The 20,939-nt window shown below is 39.8% G+C and overlaps 1 protein-coding gene across 1 annotated transcript in view; it reads left to right on the plus strand.

Annotated features, from left to right (window-relative positions):
- ADAM22 (ADAM metallopeptidase domain 22) overlaps nt 1-20,939 on the plus strand; it is a 128,813-nt gene that overhangs the window by 42,132 nt on the left and 65,742 nt on the right. The window contains exon 4 of the mRNA XM_041466624.1: nt 15,986-16,052. Coding sequence (XP_041322558.1) covers nt 15,986-16,052 — 67 coding nt within the window. The remainder of the gene's footprint in view (nt 1-15,985; nt 16,053-20,939) is intronic.

Consider the following 20,939-nt stretch of genomic DNA (forward strand, 5'->3'; position numbering starts at 1 on the left):
CCTTGATCTGAATCAAGCAAATCAGGGCTTTGAATGCGAGTGTACAGAGTTGGTTCTTTGGCTATATGGAGGTACTTTCTGGAGGGGGAAAAAATCACTTTAACTGTTACATTTTGGATTAAAGTTTCACAGTGGAAAAGTTGGAGGAACTTTTCTGGTGTAAAACCATTTGTTGGAAATTCCTGGTGAGCACTTTTAAAAAGATATGTTTTCACAGCATCTGAGGTGTCTCAGGCATCTTGCTATCTGTCCTTACACTCTAATTCTCTACCTGCTGTACAGCATAGTTGATTCTACCTTCACACATTGCTGGTCCCTAAGGAAAGCAAATGTAAAGGGAAAGTACATTATTCCTCTGAAAGCATTGCTTAAACTTAGTCACATTACTTCTAAATTCTCTTTTTTGTAAGTTTCTGGTGATGGCAATCAATGTTTGGGATTACATCATCCCTCTCCAAACACTGATAGCTATATGCAGAGTCAATAAGCTTGGAAGAAAGCATTCATCAATGCCTAAGTCTTTGTGATTTAAGAAACAGCTATATTTAGTTTTGCGAATTGCAGTTTAATTCCCATCTCCAAATATTAAGACAGAGTGCTGCAGATTTCAGTTGTACTAGCAGTGTTACCAGATGTACTGAAAATATTCCCATGAAAAAGCATACAGAAATGATTAATTGAAAAGTCTGGGTGTATAAAAATATGTATAACCCTGTATGTTTTCTAACTTAAAAACCATTAGAATTCTTGGAGGTTGGTTAGCTCTAATTTATATTTTAGCTCAGAATTACATTTTACAGTATTATGTGGAGCTTTTGGAAGGTTTTTTTCTTGTTCTGAAAGCCGCATTAGTGTCCCTGATGATTATTTATCAAATTCATTGCATTCTGGAACTTGTGTCTTAAATCCAGCTTTTATTATAAGCAACACATGACATGCTAGGAGAATTATTTTTAGAAACATAAATAATTTAAAGTACTGAGCAAGATTCTATAAATATGTAGTAAGGATGATAATAAGGATATCCTTATACATTTTTGTACTGAAAAGGAGAATACAGTCTTGAACGTGTGCTTGTCAGTGTGAGCTGTAGGTATAACCTGTGGTGCCCTTTATCTAAATTACTGTTGTCAAAACCACACATGATGTTCCCTAAGAACTGATGTGCACTGCTGTGAGAGGCTCTTGAACTCTCCACTGAGGTGTTGAATTATATTCCCAGAGTATTCCCCCTCTGATTTTCAGAGGCGCCTAAATTAGGAAGCGAATCTCCCAGGATATTTGTTGCCAGCAGGGAGAGCATGGGCTCCTGCAGAGGGTGGTCAGGGCAGAAGGCTGGTGGGAGGGTAATGTCTTGCCTTTGTGAACAACTTCTCTCCTTCTCTCTCTCTTTCTTTCTCTCTCTCTTTCTCTCTCTCCCATTGTGGAGTAGGGCATCCCAGAGGGACCAACCTCCCAGCTGGCTGCCCTGTTCTCCCTTGGCTCAGCCAAGTGAAGAAAGGGGAGGATGGTTTCCTTGTCTTTTTAGAAAAGTCCTTCTATATCTTTGTTCTGCTGCAGAGGTTCCTTTAGGACACTGGGTTACCTCAGGATGAGGACAAGTGAGGAGCTGGAGCACTTCTTTTGTTAGAACAGTGTGAGCACATCACTGAGATTGCCAAGCAAAGATGACAGGAGATTTGAAAGTAGGTTTATTGTAAAAATGCTTGGTCAAATTCAGACTCGTCATTCACTGAATTAAAATTTTAATTAGAGTCAGCTCTATGTTCAGAGGCAGATGACAGCTAGAGCCATCTGCACGTGACCATGTCCTGGCTGAGGGGATGGCTCTGCAGATGCCAGCTGTGCTCCCAGCCAGACCCCATTACCCAGCTGTGTTTCACATCCCACTTCTGGATTTGCGAGTGGACCCTTGGATGAGCAAAAGGACAGGACTGCAAAGAGGAATGGTGGCTTTCAGAAGTGACACTGAGGTCTCTATCCCCTGTCTCTTTGCTGAGGAGGATGTTAGAGGCCTTGTGATGAGGTGCTGCATGGAGGGAGTCATTCAGGATTAGAAGCAAGGGTTCTGAGGGGTAATAAATTCTTCTGTGTTCTTCAGGGCAGTACTGTGTTCTTTTGAGGTTTTCTAACATGCTGCTATGCAGCATTTAAAAGGGTCTGCAGCTGTTCTGCACCTGTAGATTTTTATTTTTTTATTTTACTGGACAAATTGGCTATGCAGTTGCTTTGTGAAAATTAACCCTTTCTAAACAGACTTAAGTTTTCATCTTGACTTTATTCAGCTGTTTGGAAAGACATTAACTTGGAGCCCTTTGAAGGAAAAAAAGACATATGCCAGAAGGGCAGAATATGTTCCTTCTCACTTCTGCATCTGCTGGAATTGATTGCACACTTCATCTGCTGCTGTAGGATGCACTTTACACCATCACAGTAGTGCTTTGCTGTGCCACCTTCAAAATGTAACTGTTTGATGCCAGATAGTTGCCAGAATGCAAAGAATGCCCAGGTCTGAAAAGTCAGATGCACAGCCTGAACTACAGAATGTATGACAGTCCTAGAACAGAAAAAAGAATAGATAAGTAACCTCTAAATGAAGAGGTTATTTCTTTGAAAAGTAGTGATTGGAACTGGCACACTCAAGTATGAAGAGTTCTTTTCATCCTAAAGAGAATACTTCCTGATAAAAATAGATAAGATTAATAGATAATAATAAATAAGTTATTTCTTAGAAATCTATTCTCATTATAAATGGGTGTATAATGTTTCTGTCTGTAGTCATACCATACCTGGAACATAAGAGGGTACAGGAAAAGACAAAATAGTCATAAGGATTTGCATTATCACAAAAAAAGAAAATTTCAAGTCTCTGCTGGAATCATAAGCATTCTGGAGATGTAAGGAGGTGGTGATTCAGATTCAAAACTCAGTGGGAAGTATTCAGTCTGCTCTGACCTGCCAGTTTTTCCATCCTGGGATATGTATTTTGAAATATAAACCATGGCTTAGGTGGTAGCATGAGAAGTTAGAGGTGGGTTTTTTTTTGAGCATGACTGAATAATTCATGTCAAATGCTGAAAATGTCTGTTAGCACATTATGTGATAGGTATGCAGGATAAACCAATTTGGTTTGTGTTTGAGTCAGGAAAGAGAACATGTGGTTTACTGTTTTCTAATAATTAGAATTTTGAGCTAGAATTCTCCCAACAGACAGTTCTGCAGGACTGTGGACTGGTCCTGATTTAAGGGAAGATGACATGAAAGATGAGAATAAAGGGATAGGAAAAAGGTGGGGTGAAGGAGCAAGAGAAAACAAATAAGCAGACTGGATGTCTCATGCCTAGTGTATTGTTGATAGATGCCTCCTAGGGATGTAAACTCTATCCTGTATAAATTTATATGACTATATAGCATATAGAGGAGCTCTGTGTATGTGTATGTGTGTATATACATATATATATATATATATATATATATATATATATATATATACAAATGCATATGCGTGTAGAAGAAATTGATGGTAGCAGCAGAGCATCAGTCAAATGGAAACTTGTACCAATGCTGTGTGACTGAGCCAGCCACAAACTCTAGAACTTTATTTTTAACTTCTTTTGCCAATCAGTGCACCAATTTAGGTGGATATACGATCACCAGTAGTGGATATACGATCACCACTAGTAATACTAAGACTTTAATCCTGTTCCCTTACTGCTTAGACACCAGCCAAGTTATGCCACCTACCAGCATAACTGTCTTAATACAGAATTCTGTTGTCTTGAGGGGTGTGAATATGGGGAGTTTTGTATATAGAGGAATAAAGCTTATCTTAGGGTATGAAGGATGTGTGACCTATGATAAGAAAAGGGAGAGATATTTGAACCTGCAGGAGTTTTCCTGTAGGCTTGCCAGTATGAATTGAACGGTAGTCCCATCCATGAAGCAGCAGATGGAGAACTGTCATAGGTGCATTTACAGAAAAGGATCTCCAGTTGCAGATGTGGAGCAGTCTCTGCAATGGATGCAGTCAGTAGGGTGATGCTGGCTCTGTACACCTATTGTAGGTTACATGACATGTGTGTGAACTTTGTATTTAAAAGCAATCCAGTGCTAATAGAAAAAATAATTTGCATCCTGTAAGCACAAATGTATTTTCTCTCAGTTTCATAAAATGACTTTGGATAGAAAAGTAAATTTAAAATACCAAATTACTGTGTTTATTTCACTCTAAGAAACAGTGACAGTGATTAAACACATAAGAAATAAAACTGCATCATACCAATGGTCCATCCGTCCTGGCATTGGAAGTAGGAAATGCTGTGAAAGAGCACATGTGCTGGGCCACATTCAGGTTCCATTCCACTCACGCCCATAACATCCATGGCTGTTTGGTTGGAGATGCCAGACGGCACATCCCTGTGCCTTTTATAAAACACCTCTTTATGAACTCGTTGTCCGTGACTTCAGTCCCTTTCAGAGAAACCTTCTGACACTGTTAGCCTGTGCAGCCTCCTGTGGCAATGTGGTGCAGAGATTCACAGCTTGTTGTGTGACATGGTGCTTTCTTTGATCTGTTTTAAATTGGTCTTCTAATTTCTTCAAGTACTTCTGTATTTTACTAATGTGGAATTAGGAGAATAACAGCTTTGCATTAATTTATGGCTCACATGATATTGTAAACCTCTATCATATTCCCCCCATCCTCATCCCATCCCCTCTTCAAATTGAAGAGCCTTTTGAGTTTAGAGAGGATGATTTGCACAGGGAGGCAAAGTAACCTGCTGGGTCATCAGCAGTGCCAGAGCCATTTGGCAAGCCAGACAATTTTTACTTGGAACAGCATTAGAAAATGGATTTTTTTTTTTTTTTTTGCTTCTCTGAAGCTAGCTGTACTCTTGTAGTTGTGTATCCTAAATGAAGATTGATGATTGTAAGTTTGAGGGCGCTGTGATAATTTCTTGGACTGGGGTTAAGTAATTAGTATTCTCTCAGAATCTGGCTCCTGAGGATTCAGTGGTTAAGGGACTCTTGTCTTCCCACTCTTCATTCATTTTTAAGATGTGCCATGAATTTTATTTCTCAAGCTCTTGTGTCATTTGTCATGTGTGGATATTTTGAGATATTTTCCCAGTAATGCAGCCGGCTTCTTCAAGAGACTTCTTTCCTTGTCTCTTTCAACTGTGTGATTTTTTTTTTTTTTTGCTTAGTTTCAGGCTAAAATCCTGGTTCACCCACAACTGAATTGTGGGACCTTTGACTTCTGAACCACACAATGACCCATGCTATTAAAATTTACCTTTTTTATCAAAATAGTGACATTATAGTGCTACAGGAGGTAGTTTTAGCTTCTTGCTCTTTAAATTGCCTGTCACTGAAGATGTTCTTCATGTCATGACTCATTTTTTCTTAGCCCCTCTACCAATATCTTAGAGTTTCAAGCCCATTTCTGTCTTTTTGAAATTCCAGCGTATTTTCTTCTTCAGAATAGTTTCTGGAAACTAGTCTAGTTGCTAGATTTAAGGTTTGTAATGTTTTAAATTGAAACTATTTTTAGGTATACCCTTTTCTATAGTTAACATCTTTTGTGAGCGAACATAAAAGTAGTGGTAACCTTTATTTCTGGTCTTCTTTTCACTGAAACATCTCAGGTACTTCAACAGTTGATGCAATCACTAGATTATCAAAAACCCTAAACTTCTCTATAATTTTTCAATCTATTTATGTCAATACTCTGTATATAAAAACCACACTGTTTAAAAGAAATTATTCTTTGTGACTACTGCATAAAAGATTATTGGGGCATGCAACCTTTCAAATATTCAGGACAAAATGCAAAGTTCAAGCAGCAGGTAACCATGAGTGTTAGAGGGGTGATTGTCCTAAGTGCTTATAGAAGAAATGATGGCACAGCGGGGGAAAGCTTTGCTGTCATTAACATTAAGAGTGCACATTTTAAGATGGGTACGTTCAGTGTTAGTGCCAAACTGTATCTGTCTTGAAAAGATACTGACTCCGTCTCTGGTCTTTCTTGGCATCATGCAGATGTAGGAAGCAGTGGCATGGATGGGCTGGGGAGTAAAGGAGGCGTAGGAATGTGACCAGGGAGAGGGAGGTCAGTTTGGAAGAAGGTGATGAAAGGCAGAAGCTGAGGCAGAGCATAATTTGGCCCCTTTGTATTCCTATTTTCTGCATCCTAATTAAAAAAAAAAAATCTGTAATTGTGCAGTTTGTCATCAATGTAAAGTAGCCTGGGGGTGAAGCAAGGCTGTGCTGGCAATGAGGCAGTCTGCTGGACAGCCCCGGTCTGCCTGTTATTGAGCTGTAAATTGTGTAGGTGCAAGGCAAGTGGTGCTGCCTGGTCACTTTGACAGGGGTTTGCTGCATGGCTCTGGACAAACATCCCCCAGACTGAAGCCTTCACCCTTTGCTCTAGGTACAGTTTCTTGTTCTTCAGGTACCATGAGGAGGACACTTGGGATCAGCTCTGAAGAGCTTCAAGAGCTCCAGCATTGTGCAGACTGCAACACAGAGCAGGACACATCTTAAGTGTGTTAAAATGAAAAAGACACTGTATTTCTGCAATATATGTGCTGTCAAGTTTCAGACTGGGCACCCAAACCAAACAGATACTTTACAGCATTTTAGTAGTGAGGGAAGTGCTAACTCTCCTGAGGAGCATTACTTGGAGGACTCTATGTGTTATGGGAATACTTTGAGAGAGCATAATGGAAATGTTCATGAGTGCAGGAATAATTTGTAAATTTGCTCCGGGGCAAGACCATGTATACAGTAACTGCTAATGTGAGGGCAAATCTTGAAGTAAGATACCAAAGAAAAATATTTAATAAAGTCCTTTCACTAAATGATAACAGATGTCCTGTACAAAATGTGTACGCTGTTTTTAATAGCATGAAGTCATGCCGGGGCCATGTATAATACTTACACATCCAATTTTTCAGTTTTTCTCTTTCAACATAGCATTTATGGACAATACATAGAGCTGGATTGAAATGTGGTTGAAATCACAAATGAGTTTACTTGGGAAATGATTTTCCATATAATATAAAACAGCTTGGCTATATGAAGAGGCATATTAAAAACCAGGATTAGACCTCACTAGTATCTTTGTGCAGGGAAATTTATAGCCTGTGCTTCTTGTGTGCATTCCTCTTCCTTTTCTTAATGTTTTACCATCCTCTCAAATACTAAAATTAACTGTTTTCATCCTGACTTTTAAGTAACAAGTGCATGAGCAGAAAAGCATTGAGAAAACTGCTTTGTAGTAAGGGTATGAACTTGGTCTAAAAATACCTGCTCATTTTAACAGGATTTCTGAAATTTCTGTAAGAAAAAAAAAATAAGTAATTGCTTGAAGAAATACTGGTGTAAATCATTCATCAACAAAAAAAGAGTGAGGTTTTATTGATACTTGCATTGCCATCATTACTGTCAGGAAAGCTCCTGGATAAGTAGCAAAGTGAACCTTGCCCAGACTGCTTTCAACTCTCAACAGAAGTTTAGAGCTAGAAAAATCCTGTTTCACCTTTCTGCCTGACAAGAACCTTGCAAGCACCAGCTGTCTGCTCTTTCTGACTGTTAAAGTCTCTCGTTTAGCACTAGGGTATCTTGAGTAGCAGTGTCGTCTTCCCATGGATACTGGGAAGTGTGTGTGTGTGTGTGTGTGTGTGTGTGTGTGCAGTTTCCTTGTTAGCACACTAGATTAAATCTCTCTGTTATCTGAAAGAGAAAACTGTAATCACCATCCCTCCATCACCAGCAGTATGAATTAACTGCCATGTTGAATTGCTGCCCTTTGCAGTGCTTGTGCCACATAGTATTTTATTATGCCTTACTTAAAAAACCCCCTATTTGTTATATATCATATCAGATGCTATTTGCCAATATGTTATATATCATATCAGATGCTATTTGCCAATTTCTATATTTATATTAGGAAATACTAATATTAATGCAATATATAGAATTAAAATATTGTTAATATTTAAGTTTCCATAAAAAACAGAACCTGAAATTAGGATATTGGAGCTACTTTAGGTATGTTTTGCACTTAGTTTGGTGTGGTAGGGAGCTTTATTCAGATTTCCTTAAAACATGGTGGTAAGATACTTGTGGTGATATGAGTAAATGGTTAGTTTGTAAGTATGTCTCTTCCTAGCTGCAAAGCTTAAATACAAGCTTTTAAGTCTTTTCCCCTAGAAAATGGAAGCAATATCTATTCATCTCACAAAGTTGCCCCTACAGTCATTTAGATAGAGGAGGTCAAACTGAATTGCAAACATCGTAAAGGACAGGCCAAAAAGTCCTTGGTGTGGTAAGTACAGATGGAGAATGGCACCGTGGAATGGCACTGGATGTACTTCAGGTGCAGCTCACTTGAACAAGGCATGTCCAGCAGGGTATGCTCATACCAGCCTGAGCCTTCCAGTCACCGCTGTTGCTTCCACAGGTTTTCCTTGCAGCTATTGTTGTGTACTCTCTCCTTTGTTATGGTAGTAATAGGAGCCATGTGTGTAATAGAAATCTGGTGAAACAAAGGAAGAATGTCTTCAACCTGCTTGAACCTTTTCCCATCAAGAAACGAAGCCAGTTCAGAAATGAAACACATGCTCTTTGTAAGCCAGAACTGTGAGACTTCTTCTCTAAAGCCAGAGGTGGAAGCCCTGCTCAGGGCTGCAGAGCTGCTCTGCAGTTTGCAGTCTGTGCTAGGGTGCAGGGCAGTTACTATCCTGTCCTGCAGGCAGAGTAGCTGTTAAGGGATAAAGGACTAAGTGTATTTTCAAGTCAGATGGCATTAGGGATCTAAGTGATAAGCCCTGGAGAGGAAAAAAAAAGTGAGCAAATGTTAGTATTTGGAAGAAACATCATCAGAGATTCAAGTTGTGTAATTTTGTGAAATGTGAAATTAAGCTCCAGGAAAGGACTTAGAGTGGGTACTATTCAGCGTTTGTGTATAATCCTTTGAGAATTTAACCCATTCTTAAGTCCCTAATTTCTTTTTGAAGAAAGCCTTAAATAGTTAGTACAAGTAGGAAAACTAAGAGATTTCTTACTCCATTCTCCCTTTCATATTATCTGCAACAAGGACAGAAAAGTATGGTAAGAATATTTTAAAAAGAGGTGAAACTTCAATTTGTGTGGACAAGAAGTGGCTGTTTTTCTCAGCTGTTTTTTCCTTCTTCTGAGCAGACACTCTGAAAATTGCTGCCGTATCTATGAGAAGCTATCTGATTCTGATTGATTAGTCCATTTGGCTAACTTAACAGATACAGTCATTAATTAAATTAACCATCCACAGAAAAAGAAATTCAGCAATTCTTTTGATGGGAAGGAGGAGATGAAAGTTTCAGAGCTGTGGCTATTAAAGCAGATTGGTTCATAGAGTATGGAGATAGCTAATCCCCCCTGAAGTGAAAAGAGAGATCGTTTGAGCAGAGAGGAGGTTTCTGGGTAGGCATGAGGATAAAGGAGAATTAAAGTGTCCCATGTAGTGAGATACAGAAATCTGCCAGCTAAGTGGCTTTTTTATCTTGCTGTATGTTTTAGTTAGCTCATGGCTGATACTGAAAATGTTCCAGGACTTGAGTGTAATAGAAGATAATGCAAATTGTCCTTTTTACTCTTACTGACTGGCAGATAGAAACATCCATTCTGTTCCCTCTCATCCAGTTTTCCACTTTCTAGCTCTTTGTTTTACGACAATTAACCTGCCTTATCTTTCTTGGTGTTCAAGATTAGCTGTATTAAAAATGTCCTCTGATAGTCACTCCTTCCATAGCTAATATTTCTGTTAATACTTGTTAGAGGATGTACACCACTGGGAGAGAATATTTCATTTTATGGGAAGCTTTCTCATCTTCATGTGCCTGGTACCCTGACAGTGCCCATTCCTCTTACTGCAGCCCTCTCAAGCACGATGTTGCAGACTTCCTTCTCATAGCTGGCTCTGCCCCAGGGGCTAGCAATAATTGTGCAGTTGATACTGCATCTATCTCTTATCAGTGTCTCCATCATTTCCTTGAACCTCTTCTTTTCTCTTGAAGGTCTCCATATGTCTGTTGACAATTTCCTGCTGGCATTCTACCCATCCAGACCTTTCTGCTGATTTCAACTAAAAGCTTGTCCTCCTTTTCAGTAATGCATCTTCCCTCAGATCTCTCACTTGGTGTTCTTGTCTGGTATCATATTTAATCTGAAATTTCAGGTGTACATAATGGAGAGTTGTAGAGACAGGTAAGGGTGAATAAATGATAAAGGATTTCTACAGTGTTCAAGGAGACACAGCAATGATATCACATTATCATGAAGCCACTCATTTCTTTTATTTGTAACATTGATGCTGACAAAGATACATTATAGTGCTATGTTTATGAGCTCCCTTTATTTCTACCTTTCTTTATTTTTTAATTCTTCCTATGGTCTCTAAAGAGAGTCCTATAATTTCTGCTCTTTTTGTTCTGTAACTGTTAGGCTTTTCAGTCTCTTAGATCTGGAGAGTTAATTTTTATGCAGAAGCTGGTGATAGGCATTTGCCTTCTCTACTTGAAAGTTTATATTAAATTTATAGGGATAATTCCCAGTTTTTTCACCATTTTGTATTCAAATGCAAACCTCTTCCTTTTTAAAACGTCTTTAATCACCAATTTTTTTATTTTTTGTCTTGAAGTGCTTTGTAGTCTCTCGTTTTTTCTTTCTGTTTCTTTAAACACTTGACCTATTCTGTCCTGTTTTGTCTTGCCACCATGTTTTTTTAACCATTTTTTCTTCCTGGAGCAGCCTCTTTCTGCTGGGGAACCCATCTATATCCACAGCTAATCTGTTTTCATGGGTTCCCAATCCCAGCTTCATTTTGGTAAACTGTTGATTCAAGGTAGAATTTAAGTGCATTATCTGTTTTCATGGGTTCCCAATCCCAGCTTCATTTTGGTAAACTTAAGTGCATGTATATGCATCACCTTGGATAAGGATAATTTCCTTAGCTGAGGGCCTGTTCTGTAACAAAATTCACCCAGATGCATCACCTTGGATAAGGATAATTTCCTTAGCTGAGGGCCTGTTCTGTAACAAAATTCAGCTTGTGCCTCTTGTGTACTGTTGTGACTGGGAAGGTTGGAAGAGCAAAGAGGAGCTTGCTCTTCTTTTTTTTTTTTTTTTGTTCTGGCCCTTATGCTTTTGAATCTGTATGGGATAGGCTCATATGGACTTTAGATAATGCTTAAAAAATGCTGCTGCTGTAAACAAAATGACACTACTTAATTTGTGTACACTGAAATAACAAACCTCTGACAACAGAATTGCCATTATTAGTGTAGCAGTGTTTTTCCTTGTAAAAGCAACAGATCACATGTGCTTTTTTCCTGTGAAATGTTTTATTTTTAGGTGTTAACATATGCAGTTTTTTTCCATGCCTTTTCAAAAATTTTGTACCAATACCTCAGCAAATATTTCTGAAAATCTCATTGTGCAATATTGTCAATTATAGTGTTGGTGTTTTTTCTCTATAATTTTTCCATCCTTTGTGTTCCTAAGATTTTTTTCACAATTTTTTTTTTCTTTTTTAATGTGCCAGTTTTATTTATAATTAATACTAAAACTACCATTTAAGCTGACAAAGATGGTTTCTAGGATAGATCGGCAGGCAAGCTAAATTATTCCTGTTTCATTTCTACCAAAGGAAAGTGTGTATTTATTTATGTTGAAATGTATATTATTTTAATGCTTATTGTCTTATCTTGCTTAAATAATTTTATCATATTTCACATGTATTTTAATTTAGATTTTTTTTGTTTTAAAGGAAGGCCTTCTATTAAAATAATGCAGTTTTGTACTGTTACTACAGACTAAACACGACTCCACGTGGTGATACCTTCTGGCCTGAGTTTTTAAGATTGTGTGTAATGGTTAGTTTGTAGCTTAGTTTTTAACAGTGTTGGTTGCATTATTGGATCTGCAAGAGTGATGTGGTTTTTATGATATTTTTAGTGATGTGGATCATAATAATAAAGCATAACATGACTTCATTTATGGGTTTTTCTACTGATAAAATATTCTCAGACATATCCTGCCATGTTACTTAGGACAGGCTTTAAAAATGTTTCTGCATTTCAGATCTGTGGTCTGTATGCAAGCTGTGGTCTCAGTCCCCAGGAGCTGTGCGGGCAGGTGACCTTGTGGTGTTTCCCTTCCAGACAGGCTCATTTTGGGAATCAAGGCACTTGTGACAGACCTTGAGAGGGGTGGGAATGCCAGCAGCTCCCCAACTGTTTCCAGACCATTTGTCCTCAAAATAAGGACCGATCAGGAGGAAAAAATGGATGGGCCTGTTTAGAAATCGTTCTTTTGGCCTACTTTGAAAGTAAATACAACTTGAACAGCCTGGATATGTCCATCACTGGGGTGGTGGGTGGGAGAAGAGCAGCTGACTGACCATCAGCAACCCTGGAGCTGGATGCCACGGGATCCTGTGTAACCCTGAGGAGAAGCAGGACCCTCCCAAGGTGCAGGCAGAGCAGCCCAGGCCAGGTCAGAGGGATGCTTGGACAACTGCCCAGTCCCAATAGCCCCAGGGCCGATGGTGAGGGAAGAGTGAAAGACCTCAGCAAGCATGTATGAGGCTTCTCCAGAGCCCTTTTCCAGGACTCCAACACTTTGAGTCAGGTGCAGTGTCTGTGTGTTTGGCAGCTCCCAGTTACATCCACTAGCTTGTCCATTCCCAGCTTGAACCAGTACAAACCTCTAGCATTTGTGCTTTCCTGCACTGTGTTAAACACTGTAATCAGCAGCTGTGCCAGAAAAGGTTCTTTTTAATTAGTGTTGAGCTCACTGACCGCTTTTGTTACTTTCAAGTGCTTGTGTTGTACAAGGCAGAGAATGATCAATGTCTTTGTTTTCTCATGCCAGACACAATTCCCAGATTTTTGTGAACATAACATATGATCTTCCAGAACATTAAAACATTAACAGCAGTGTCTTTTAAAAAGCAGTAATTTTGTTAGACCCACATGAGAAGAACCTGTGTTTCTCCTTGTCATCCCCCCAAATACAGCTCTAAGGTCAGAGTTAAGCCATTCTGTTTGATCTGAGTCTTTGTACTATACACTTTCTTTACCGTCTTACATTTTATAATCTCTTGCATCTTTCTTGGCATGAAAACCTTTGTGTCCATCCGATAGGGAGGAAGACATTAGTTTAACTGAGTCCCCCTGAAATAATGAAGAGTAAAAGTAGAGCCCTAAGCTATAAAGGAATCTTTATTAAAGCTATGGAAGCATAAACTTCTGCTGAAAGAGTGTAGTCAATGCCGGGAAGCTATATCACTGACTTCAGCAAGCTAAACTAAATACATTTTAAGAGAACATCTGTCTAAATTACTAAATCTGGAAAATGCATACAAGACCTTATAGAAGTCTTTGAGCTTCCCTCAGGGCATGAGTATCCTAAATATTTAATACTTGCTTCTAAGAGGAATCAGAGTATTGTAATCAGGAGCTCAACAGCATCTCTTTTAGGTGCTCCTCAGTAATGGGTCATCTGCAGGCAGCTGTGCCAGGCATCAATACAGATATTTGGGCTGGCCAGAATGAAAGGGGTTCATCCTGGTTCTGCAGTGGCCAAGGCAGTCACTCACTCTTTCTTTCACCCTTATTGAGAGGTGCTCATTCCCTCCTTTGCATCAGCTCTGGAGCTGATTGTACCTCTTGCCGGGGGGTTTCAGTTACCTAATGCAGCAAAACCATGGTTTTGTTGAACCCTCCCGAGCGTACCTTGATGAGTGCCAGTGCTGACACCAAGAGTGTTTTGATGAGTGTTAGCTCTGGCACCGAGAGTGTTTTGATGAGTGTTTGTGCTGACACAAGGCTGGTTCAGTGCTTGCTCCTGAGGGGGCATTGAGACTTCGTGCTTTCAGCAGTGACCAGCTCTGAACTCACTGAGTCAGAGGAAAGCCCACCTCCATGGACAATTGTCCCACAGATGCTTCCATTCAGAAATTTGTTAGCAACCCTCATTTTGTTGCCTCTGTCCCTTACACTTAGATACAAAGTATTTTTTTTTAACATCCAATTTCCATTGGCTCATTGACAGTCCTTATGCCTTTGAGATTCTGCCAGCATCTTCTATAGCCCAATTAGTTGCTCCTGTTTCTTGGTGTGTAAACTGAGGTGCGTTCACATTCCCTCACAACTCAATTTTTTGTTAGACTTCAGGAGACCCTCTGTGTTTCCAGGTAATGGAACTTTGTAAGCAAAGTTGTCCAGTACCTGTCTGCAGTATTTGAAAAGTGGTCTCCTTTGGGCAGTGATATTAATCATACCTCAGTTTGACTGGAAATACATCTTCTTTGATGTATTCTGGGATGACAGTTGTGTTTTCCAGGAAGACATTCTATTGATCTGCCAAATCATTTTGCCAGAAACAAGTGTGGTCATGTCTCTCTTTCTTATAAACCAGGCCCTCCAAAATATGTAATAGAAATTCCCTCCAGCCCTTAAGTGCATAAATTTGCTATTTGTAGAATTGAATTTGATCCTATTTCTAATAACCAGTCCTGAAGATCATCCAGGTCTTTCCTATGGGAGTTTTTCAATCTTTTTTATTTTCCATGTTTTCTGATTTAATGTTATCAGCATATTTCATTGGAATGCTCCTGGGTTTGGTGCCTAGGTAATTAATGCAAATATCAAGCTGGCAGTTTTTGGGGATGATATTGGAGGATCCATACTTCCAACTTTGTCCTGCCTGGGGCTCACTCAGGGCAGTCACCAATGTCTCCGTGAGCAAAAATGTCCATGGTCCTGCTGCCTGTTTGGCCAGGATGAAGGTCTGGAAAGCTGAGCTGCAGCTGCCCAGGGCTGCTCTGCTGCTCCTGCCCTTCCTTCATGTGGTCAGTTCATATCTAAGCTCAGGTGTTTTAATATTTGAAGGAGAAATACTAAATTTTTGCCTCTTTTACTGAGCAGGTTTTTGCTCACTGCCTCCTGCCCCAGTGGCCAACTTGCCTCTTGTCAGGTTTTGTTTACCAGTTCATCATCTCTTCCAGCTTAATTGTCACTGAGGTGGAACAATAGCAAGACTTTATACTGATTAATCTCAGTAAAATTTTGTAGTCTTTGAACCTGCTTATTGAAATTCACAATGTAGATAATGTGGTCTCTTCCAATCTTACCAGTTCTGTGATTCTGTGGTTTGCCTGACTAGAAAATAACTATGAGAAAGATAATTTGACTGGTTTAGCATTTGAATGGCTTAGTAAATACAGCCTGCATTTAATTTATATATGTTTGCCTCAGGTCTGATTGTTTTTTCTCCTTGATGTTTGTTCCAAGTCCTTGTGTACTTGGAGGCTGGGATTGCTATTGCTCAGAGCCTTTTCCTCTGGCATTGCTGAAGCTGCAGGGCTCCCAGGGAGTGTGTGCACCTGCTCTGTGAGCCTGCCTGGGCTGCAGCTCCGGGGCCCACGGCTTTGCCTGCCCCTGCAGGGTGGAGCTGAGCGCACCAGCCCGGTCTTACAAGGTGATGTCATTGTTGTGCCAGTGTGTCCTTTGAAACCTGCCAACACAGCTGCTGTTTTCCCTCAGATTCCAACTGGATTCCAGTTTCCTCAGATTCCATCCTTCTGCTTTTTTGCTTTTTTTGAAGTTCAGCTAACTTCTGTGCTCTTTGCTTTTAGCAGCAAATAGAAGGAGTCTCTTGAATTACAGTCAGTGTCAGTGGTTGGTTTTGAACCTTCCATGAACAAACTCCCCTCAGTTTTCCTTGTCCCACCTTCTGCTGTTAAAAATCAGTATATCACATGCACTGTGTAACTCCATTGGACATGGTTGTTTTAATGATTTTTATGAACATTTTAGGAAAAGTATCCTGCGGGTTTTGCCCTTTTCAAATGTAAATGTTTAGTCAGTGCTTGCTGAGAGGGAGTACAAGAACACATGCACGAGGCTTATGGTTCTTTTTTTTTGTCTTCTTGCAGTGACCTGCTGTCTTCTGAATATCTTGAGAGGCATATCGAGCAAGGTGGGAAGACAGTGGAAGTTAAAGTAAGAATTTCCTTTTTATGTTTCTCTTTCTTAATTTCCTTGGCTTTTGATCATGAAAACTCACATATTTTTGTGAAAAGAGAGATAACTGATTTTTCAAGTGATTTGTTTTACTATTGTGAGGCAAGCATGTTTCATGTTTTCTAACTTTCAGCTTTAAACAAGGCAAATAACTCCATTGTCAAATTTAGCACATCAGTGTTTATATCAAAATGGTACCCATTAAAAATGTATTCATAGTAGTTCTTTTTGCTAGTAAGTAAACTTCACTTTTGATACTTATTGAAGAAAGTATTTTTGTTTTGGTAGATAGCATTTTCTCATTGTACCAAACTCCAAGTTTGTTGGTTTGTTATGAGCTTCTTTGTAAATTTGAGAATAGCAATATTTATTGTATAATATTTCCAAATATCTAGTCACCGGTTGTGTGTTTCTTTGTGTGTTTGTTGGCTTGGTGAATACAAGATGCTAATTGTTGCCGTTCTCTTGTGTGAAATGTCCCACAACCTTTGCAGAAGTGTTTTGTTCTTTGCATGTGACATAAGAGATTTTTCTTGAGGACCCTCTGTTTGTTAGGACTTATTTTATAGATGTCAGCTATAACTTTTGTATCAATTACTGTAGATTATAATAGAGTGTTCAGAAATGTATTATATATGCTACAAAATGGAAATTCTAAATTTGCCTATCAGGTAAATATTAGGTAAAATTTTGTTTAAAGTTTACATTTTATTAAAAGAAATCCCCCCAATTATTTTACTAAATCTGAGATAATCTAAACCTTTATAAACCTTTATCCACTGGATAATCTAAACCTATATAAACCTTTATCCACTGGATATCTGAAGATGCAAGTTTTCTTTGGTTTATTCCCTTCTGTCATTTGCAAATAGGAAGTCTGCTCTCCCACTATTATCAAGATAATAGTCTGCATACATTATCAGACTGAGTCAAGCACATACCTGTTCCATTAAATTGTAAAGACTAATTCCTCAGTCAGCTCTGCTCTGCAGTCAAGAAGTCTTGCTTGACTGAAGTTCAGAATAGGAGTCAAAGCAGAAATAAAGATAATAGCTGATATTAGTAAGAGAAAAACAACCCATTTGTCTACATTTAGATATATGTGCAAGTTATCTAAGTTAATCCATCCAAGCCCTGTCACTGAATTGTTCCTGATGAGCAAGCCTTAATCAAGCAAGGAAATGTTTGAAATCAGCAGCTCTTCATATCTAAGTACTGTTTAATTGAATGGGAAAGTGATGGGAGGATCAGGCCTTTCAGAGGAAGGGTCAGGAAATGCTCTGGGTAAAACAGCTGCGAGCCTCAAGGGTCCCACAGATTATTTCTCCTTGATTTAGATGCTGAGCCAGGGTCAGTGTATACCTTCAGGGATGGCTATCACCGCCTGGCTCAGTACTCTCAAATCTGCCTGAAGTAGAAAACTATCATTGCTGCATTCAGCTTGATACTTGAGGTGAGCTGAATTGGGAGTGAGGGGCTGCAAAGGCTGCAAAGGCTGCAAAGGACAGGGCTTGCTGCTGGAGTGGTGAGTTTCCCTCCCCGTGCTGCCCTGTACCATGGGCAGGGGTGCAGGGGTGGCTGGGCTGGACAGGTGGGCACCTCTGCCCCTCCTAATTCCACTGCTCAGGAGTTCTGCCGGCAGCAGTCCTGTGGAAGCGTGCTAGGAAAGGGAATGCAAGTTTTTTGCTTGTTTTGTTGCGTCTGAGTGTGTGGGATTGGCCGAGAGGGAAGCAGCTGCTGTGACAAAATGTCAGAAGAGCCTGGTGGCCACAGTCATGAGAACATTTTCATAAAAGTTCAGATACCAAAAGATTTTTGGAAAAGTGCAGGCTACCGAGTACGCTTTAATACCAGACACTGGGTGAGGCTGATTTCAGTACTCAATAGCTGTTTAAAAATAAATCTGGTTCCCTCTGACCAGTCAGTATTTTTCAGAGCACCTGTAAGTTCATTTTAGAGCTTTGTTTGTCTGTTGAACAATTTCTGAAAAGACTGGCAGTATCTGTTTTCTTTGGTTTTACATCAAATATTTTGAAAATCTTACTGCAACTATAAGAAATTTCCGTGATGGTGATTTATTACCTTTGATTACTGTGGGAATTGTTTACCATAACTGGTAACATAATTATTATACTGGATTTTAGGGATTGTGCAGATTGCTTAGATACTTATTTAAAAATAGCTACTAAAAGGGTGCAACTTAGGGATAAATCACAAAATATGCACTCAGCTATGCAGCATATTCCAAAGCAGAATCTGAAGAGGTATTTCAGAAAGGAGACAGGTTTCTATCAGTTGCTTCAACATGCTGCTCTTCACCCATCTCTGTGCAGTTTATCTTGGGCTGTAGGCAGAGACAGAGGCGGCCTGGCAACATCTCTCTTGCTGCTTTGGTGGGAGAAATGGTGACAGGAAGAAAATGTCCATCTGCCATCCACTGCCAGCTGCAGGCTTTGAGCAAGCCTGCTCATACAGAGAAATGGCCTCCTCTGTTCCTGGCCTTCTTACCAGAGAGGTGTATCTCAAAATCCATATGCATTCCCCCTTGCATTTCTCTGTGCAGGAAGACTGCCCAGACACACGAATGATCAGTGCTGCTGTTGTGCCACCAGCGGTACGGGAGAAGAAGGAGCTTTGAGGCACGGTGTGAAGGCAGCTGTACGTACATGCAGCAGTTTGGGAATGTGTCTGGAAAGCGGATCCTGCCTTGGCTCATATGCAGTGTGGAGTTGATAACTACTTTTGCCACTCCTCCCCCTCTCCTTCCCTCCCAGTAAAACTTCCTGTGCTGTAAAATACATATGGATCTTCTGCCATTACTGAGAATGCTTCAAAGAGGAGAGGGGGGCAGGGGAAGGGAGAAATGTTTATACATGAAAAATGCCACTTCTTAGTAGCCAAGGGATTTTTGCTGTGAGAGGAGTCCTCAGTTTAACATACCTTTTTGTCATAAGAAGACATTACATTACATTTGATTTCTGCATAATTATTAATATATTAGACCATTGTGAAGGTGAAAGATATTACAAATGTTTTTGTAAGGTACCAGCATTTAGCTGCTGCAGAGGAGAGGCTTCTTGTTAATTTGGCACCTCAGTTAGGCAGCACCTAAGACATTCTTATTAAACCAGCAGCAGTGTACAATGCCTAAGAAAAACAAAAGGAGCTAGATGTTCAAATTATTTCAGTGTTTTCCCCCACACTCTCCTTTACTGTACATCACATCTCTACTAGGAAAGCAGGAATGTTGGCCTAAATTCCCTCTGGTAGCAAAGAGAATAATCAATTAATAAAAAAGAGAAAAACCCTTCTTGGCATTGCCTTTTCCTGATTGTGTCATTCCAGACCATCCTATGCTCATAGCACGTCAATACTCAACCTGTGTATACCTAATGTTGTTGCAATATATCTGTGTGTCCTTTCATCTCTCTTTCTCCCTCTTTTTTGGTTGTCATTCTGTCACTGATGTTGCCAGTGAGATGAAAGGCAAAAAACAGCTATAGTGCTGAGTAATTCACATTGCTGGTTTTTTTTACCCTCAGAAGAAACAACTGATATCTATTCAGTGATATTTTCTCAATAAAATGTTTCAGTTTTCCTCTTCAGAGTGTGTAGAAATGTATGTTTCTGCTTGTATTCCCCCAAAACAATGGACACTTCTGCAAGTTCTTAGGAAATTACTTTCTGAAAAAGATTAAGCTGTGAAAATAATTCACTCAGAAAACTTGCACAGGTAGAGATGTTAATAAAGAGAGATGATAAATACCAGAAAATTTTGATGGCATGTTTAAATATGGCTATAGAAGGAACTATATTTCATAGGCAGTCCTTAAAGTCTGAAATTCTCGTGTGTGGTGGTGTAAACACAGCATGTGTATTATGGGCACAAAATTACAGCGAGAGTACTTACAGCATAAACTGCTGCTTTTTGCTTCAGCCTCTCAGCATGTTCCTATGATAGCACTGAACAGCATGAATGGAGACATATCAGATTCTAGGTACTGTTTTTTCTCTGTTGTAGCATTAACAGAGGAGCTTTGGCCAGGCTTGTCCTGTGGGTTAGGACTGCTGTGTGTCCCACGCTGTGCTGAGCCCTTCTGCTGGGCCCTGCAGTGCTCAGCCCGTGCCCACTGGGCTTTCTTCAGAGCACCCACAGCTGTCCTGTCCAGCTGGGGGGACCCAGCCCAGCCTTCTGCTCTGTGGGGTCCCAGCAGAGGGGCCACCATTGTAGTTTGGTCAATGAGGGGTTTGGGGCAAGTGCATTTTGATGCTGCATAACAAAGCAGAGCTGTTAGCCTGCAGAAATAGTCATTATGTTGTGTGCGTTGTTTGACTAGTAGAGTCTGCAAGATGACTGTTATTGTAGCTTACAGCTATTTTAATGCTTCTGCACAAGGGGGAAAATTACTGTTCTTCATTGCCTTGCTGTGCTTAAAGCCTTGGCTAGTGTGTGCCATGATGTGTATTTGAAGGGCTCTTTAAATGTCCTTTTTAAGGAAAAATTATGCATAAAGGAGAAAAACATTAAAATCTTGAAGGACCAGAGGAGTCTGGGTACCCTTGATAGGGTCGATATTGCTTTTTTCTGTTAGACTTTCTCCTTCAAATCTGGTCTCCTTGAGCAGTCCCTTGACTGAGGGAAGTGTGTGTCAGTGCACACCTGTGCCTGTGTTTGATGAGACCTTATCCAAGTAGTATTCCAACATTTCTTTGTTATCTCCACAGGTATAAACTGATCATAAGTCTACAATAATTTGTGGTGCAGCCAGATTAAACACTTAACCAGTGAGCAGGTCATTTTAGTAATTGACTGCTATGTTTCCGGTCTTATGGCAAGACTGGAAGCCATCATCTTCCAGTTAGGGC

This window comes from Pyrgilauda ruficollis, unplaced genomic scaffold (assembly GCF_017590135.1).
Source record: "Pyrgilauda ruficollis isolate IOZ18807 unplaced genomic scaffold, ASM1759013v1 scaffold2, whole genome shotgun sequence".
Taxonomy (NCBI): domain Eukaryota; kingdom Metazoa; phylum Chordata; class Aves; order Passeriformes; family Passeridae; genus Pyrgilauda; species Pyrgilauda ruficollis.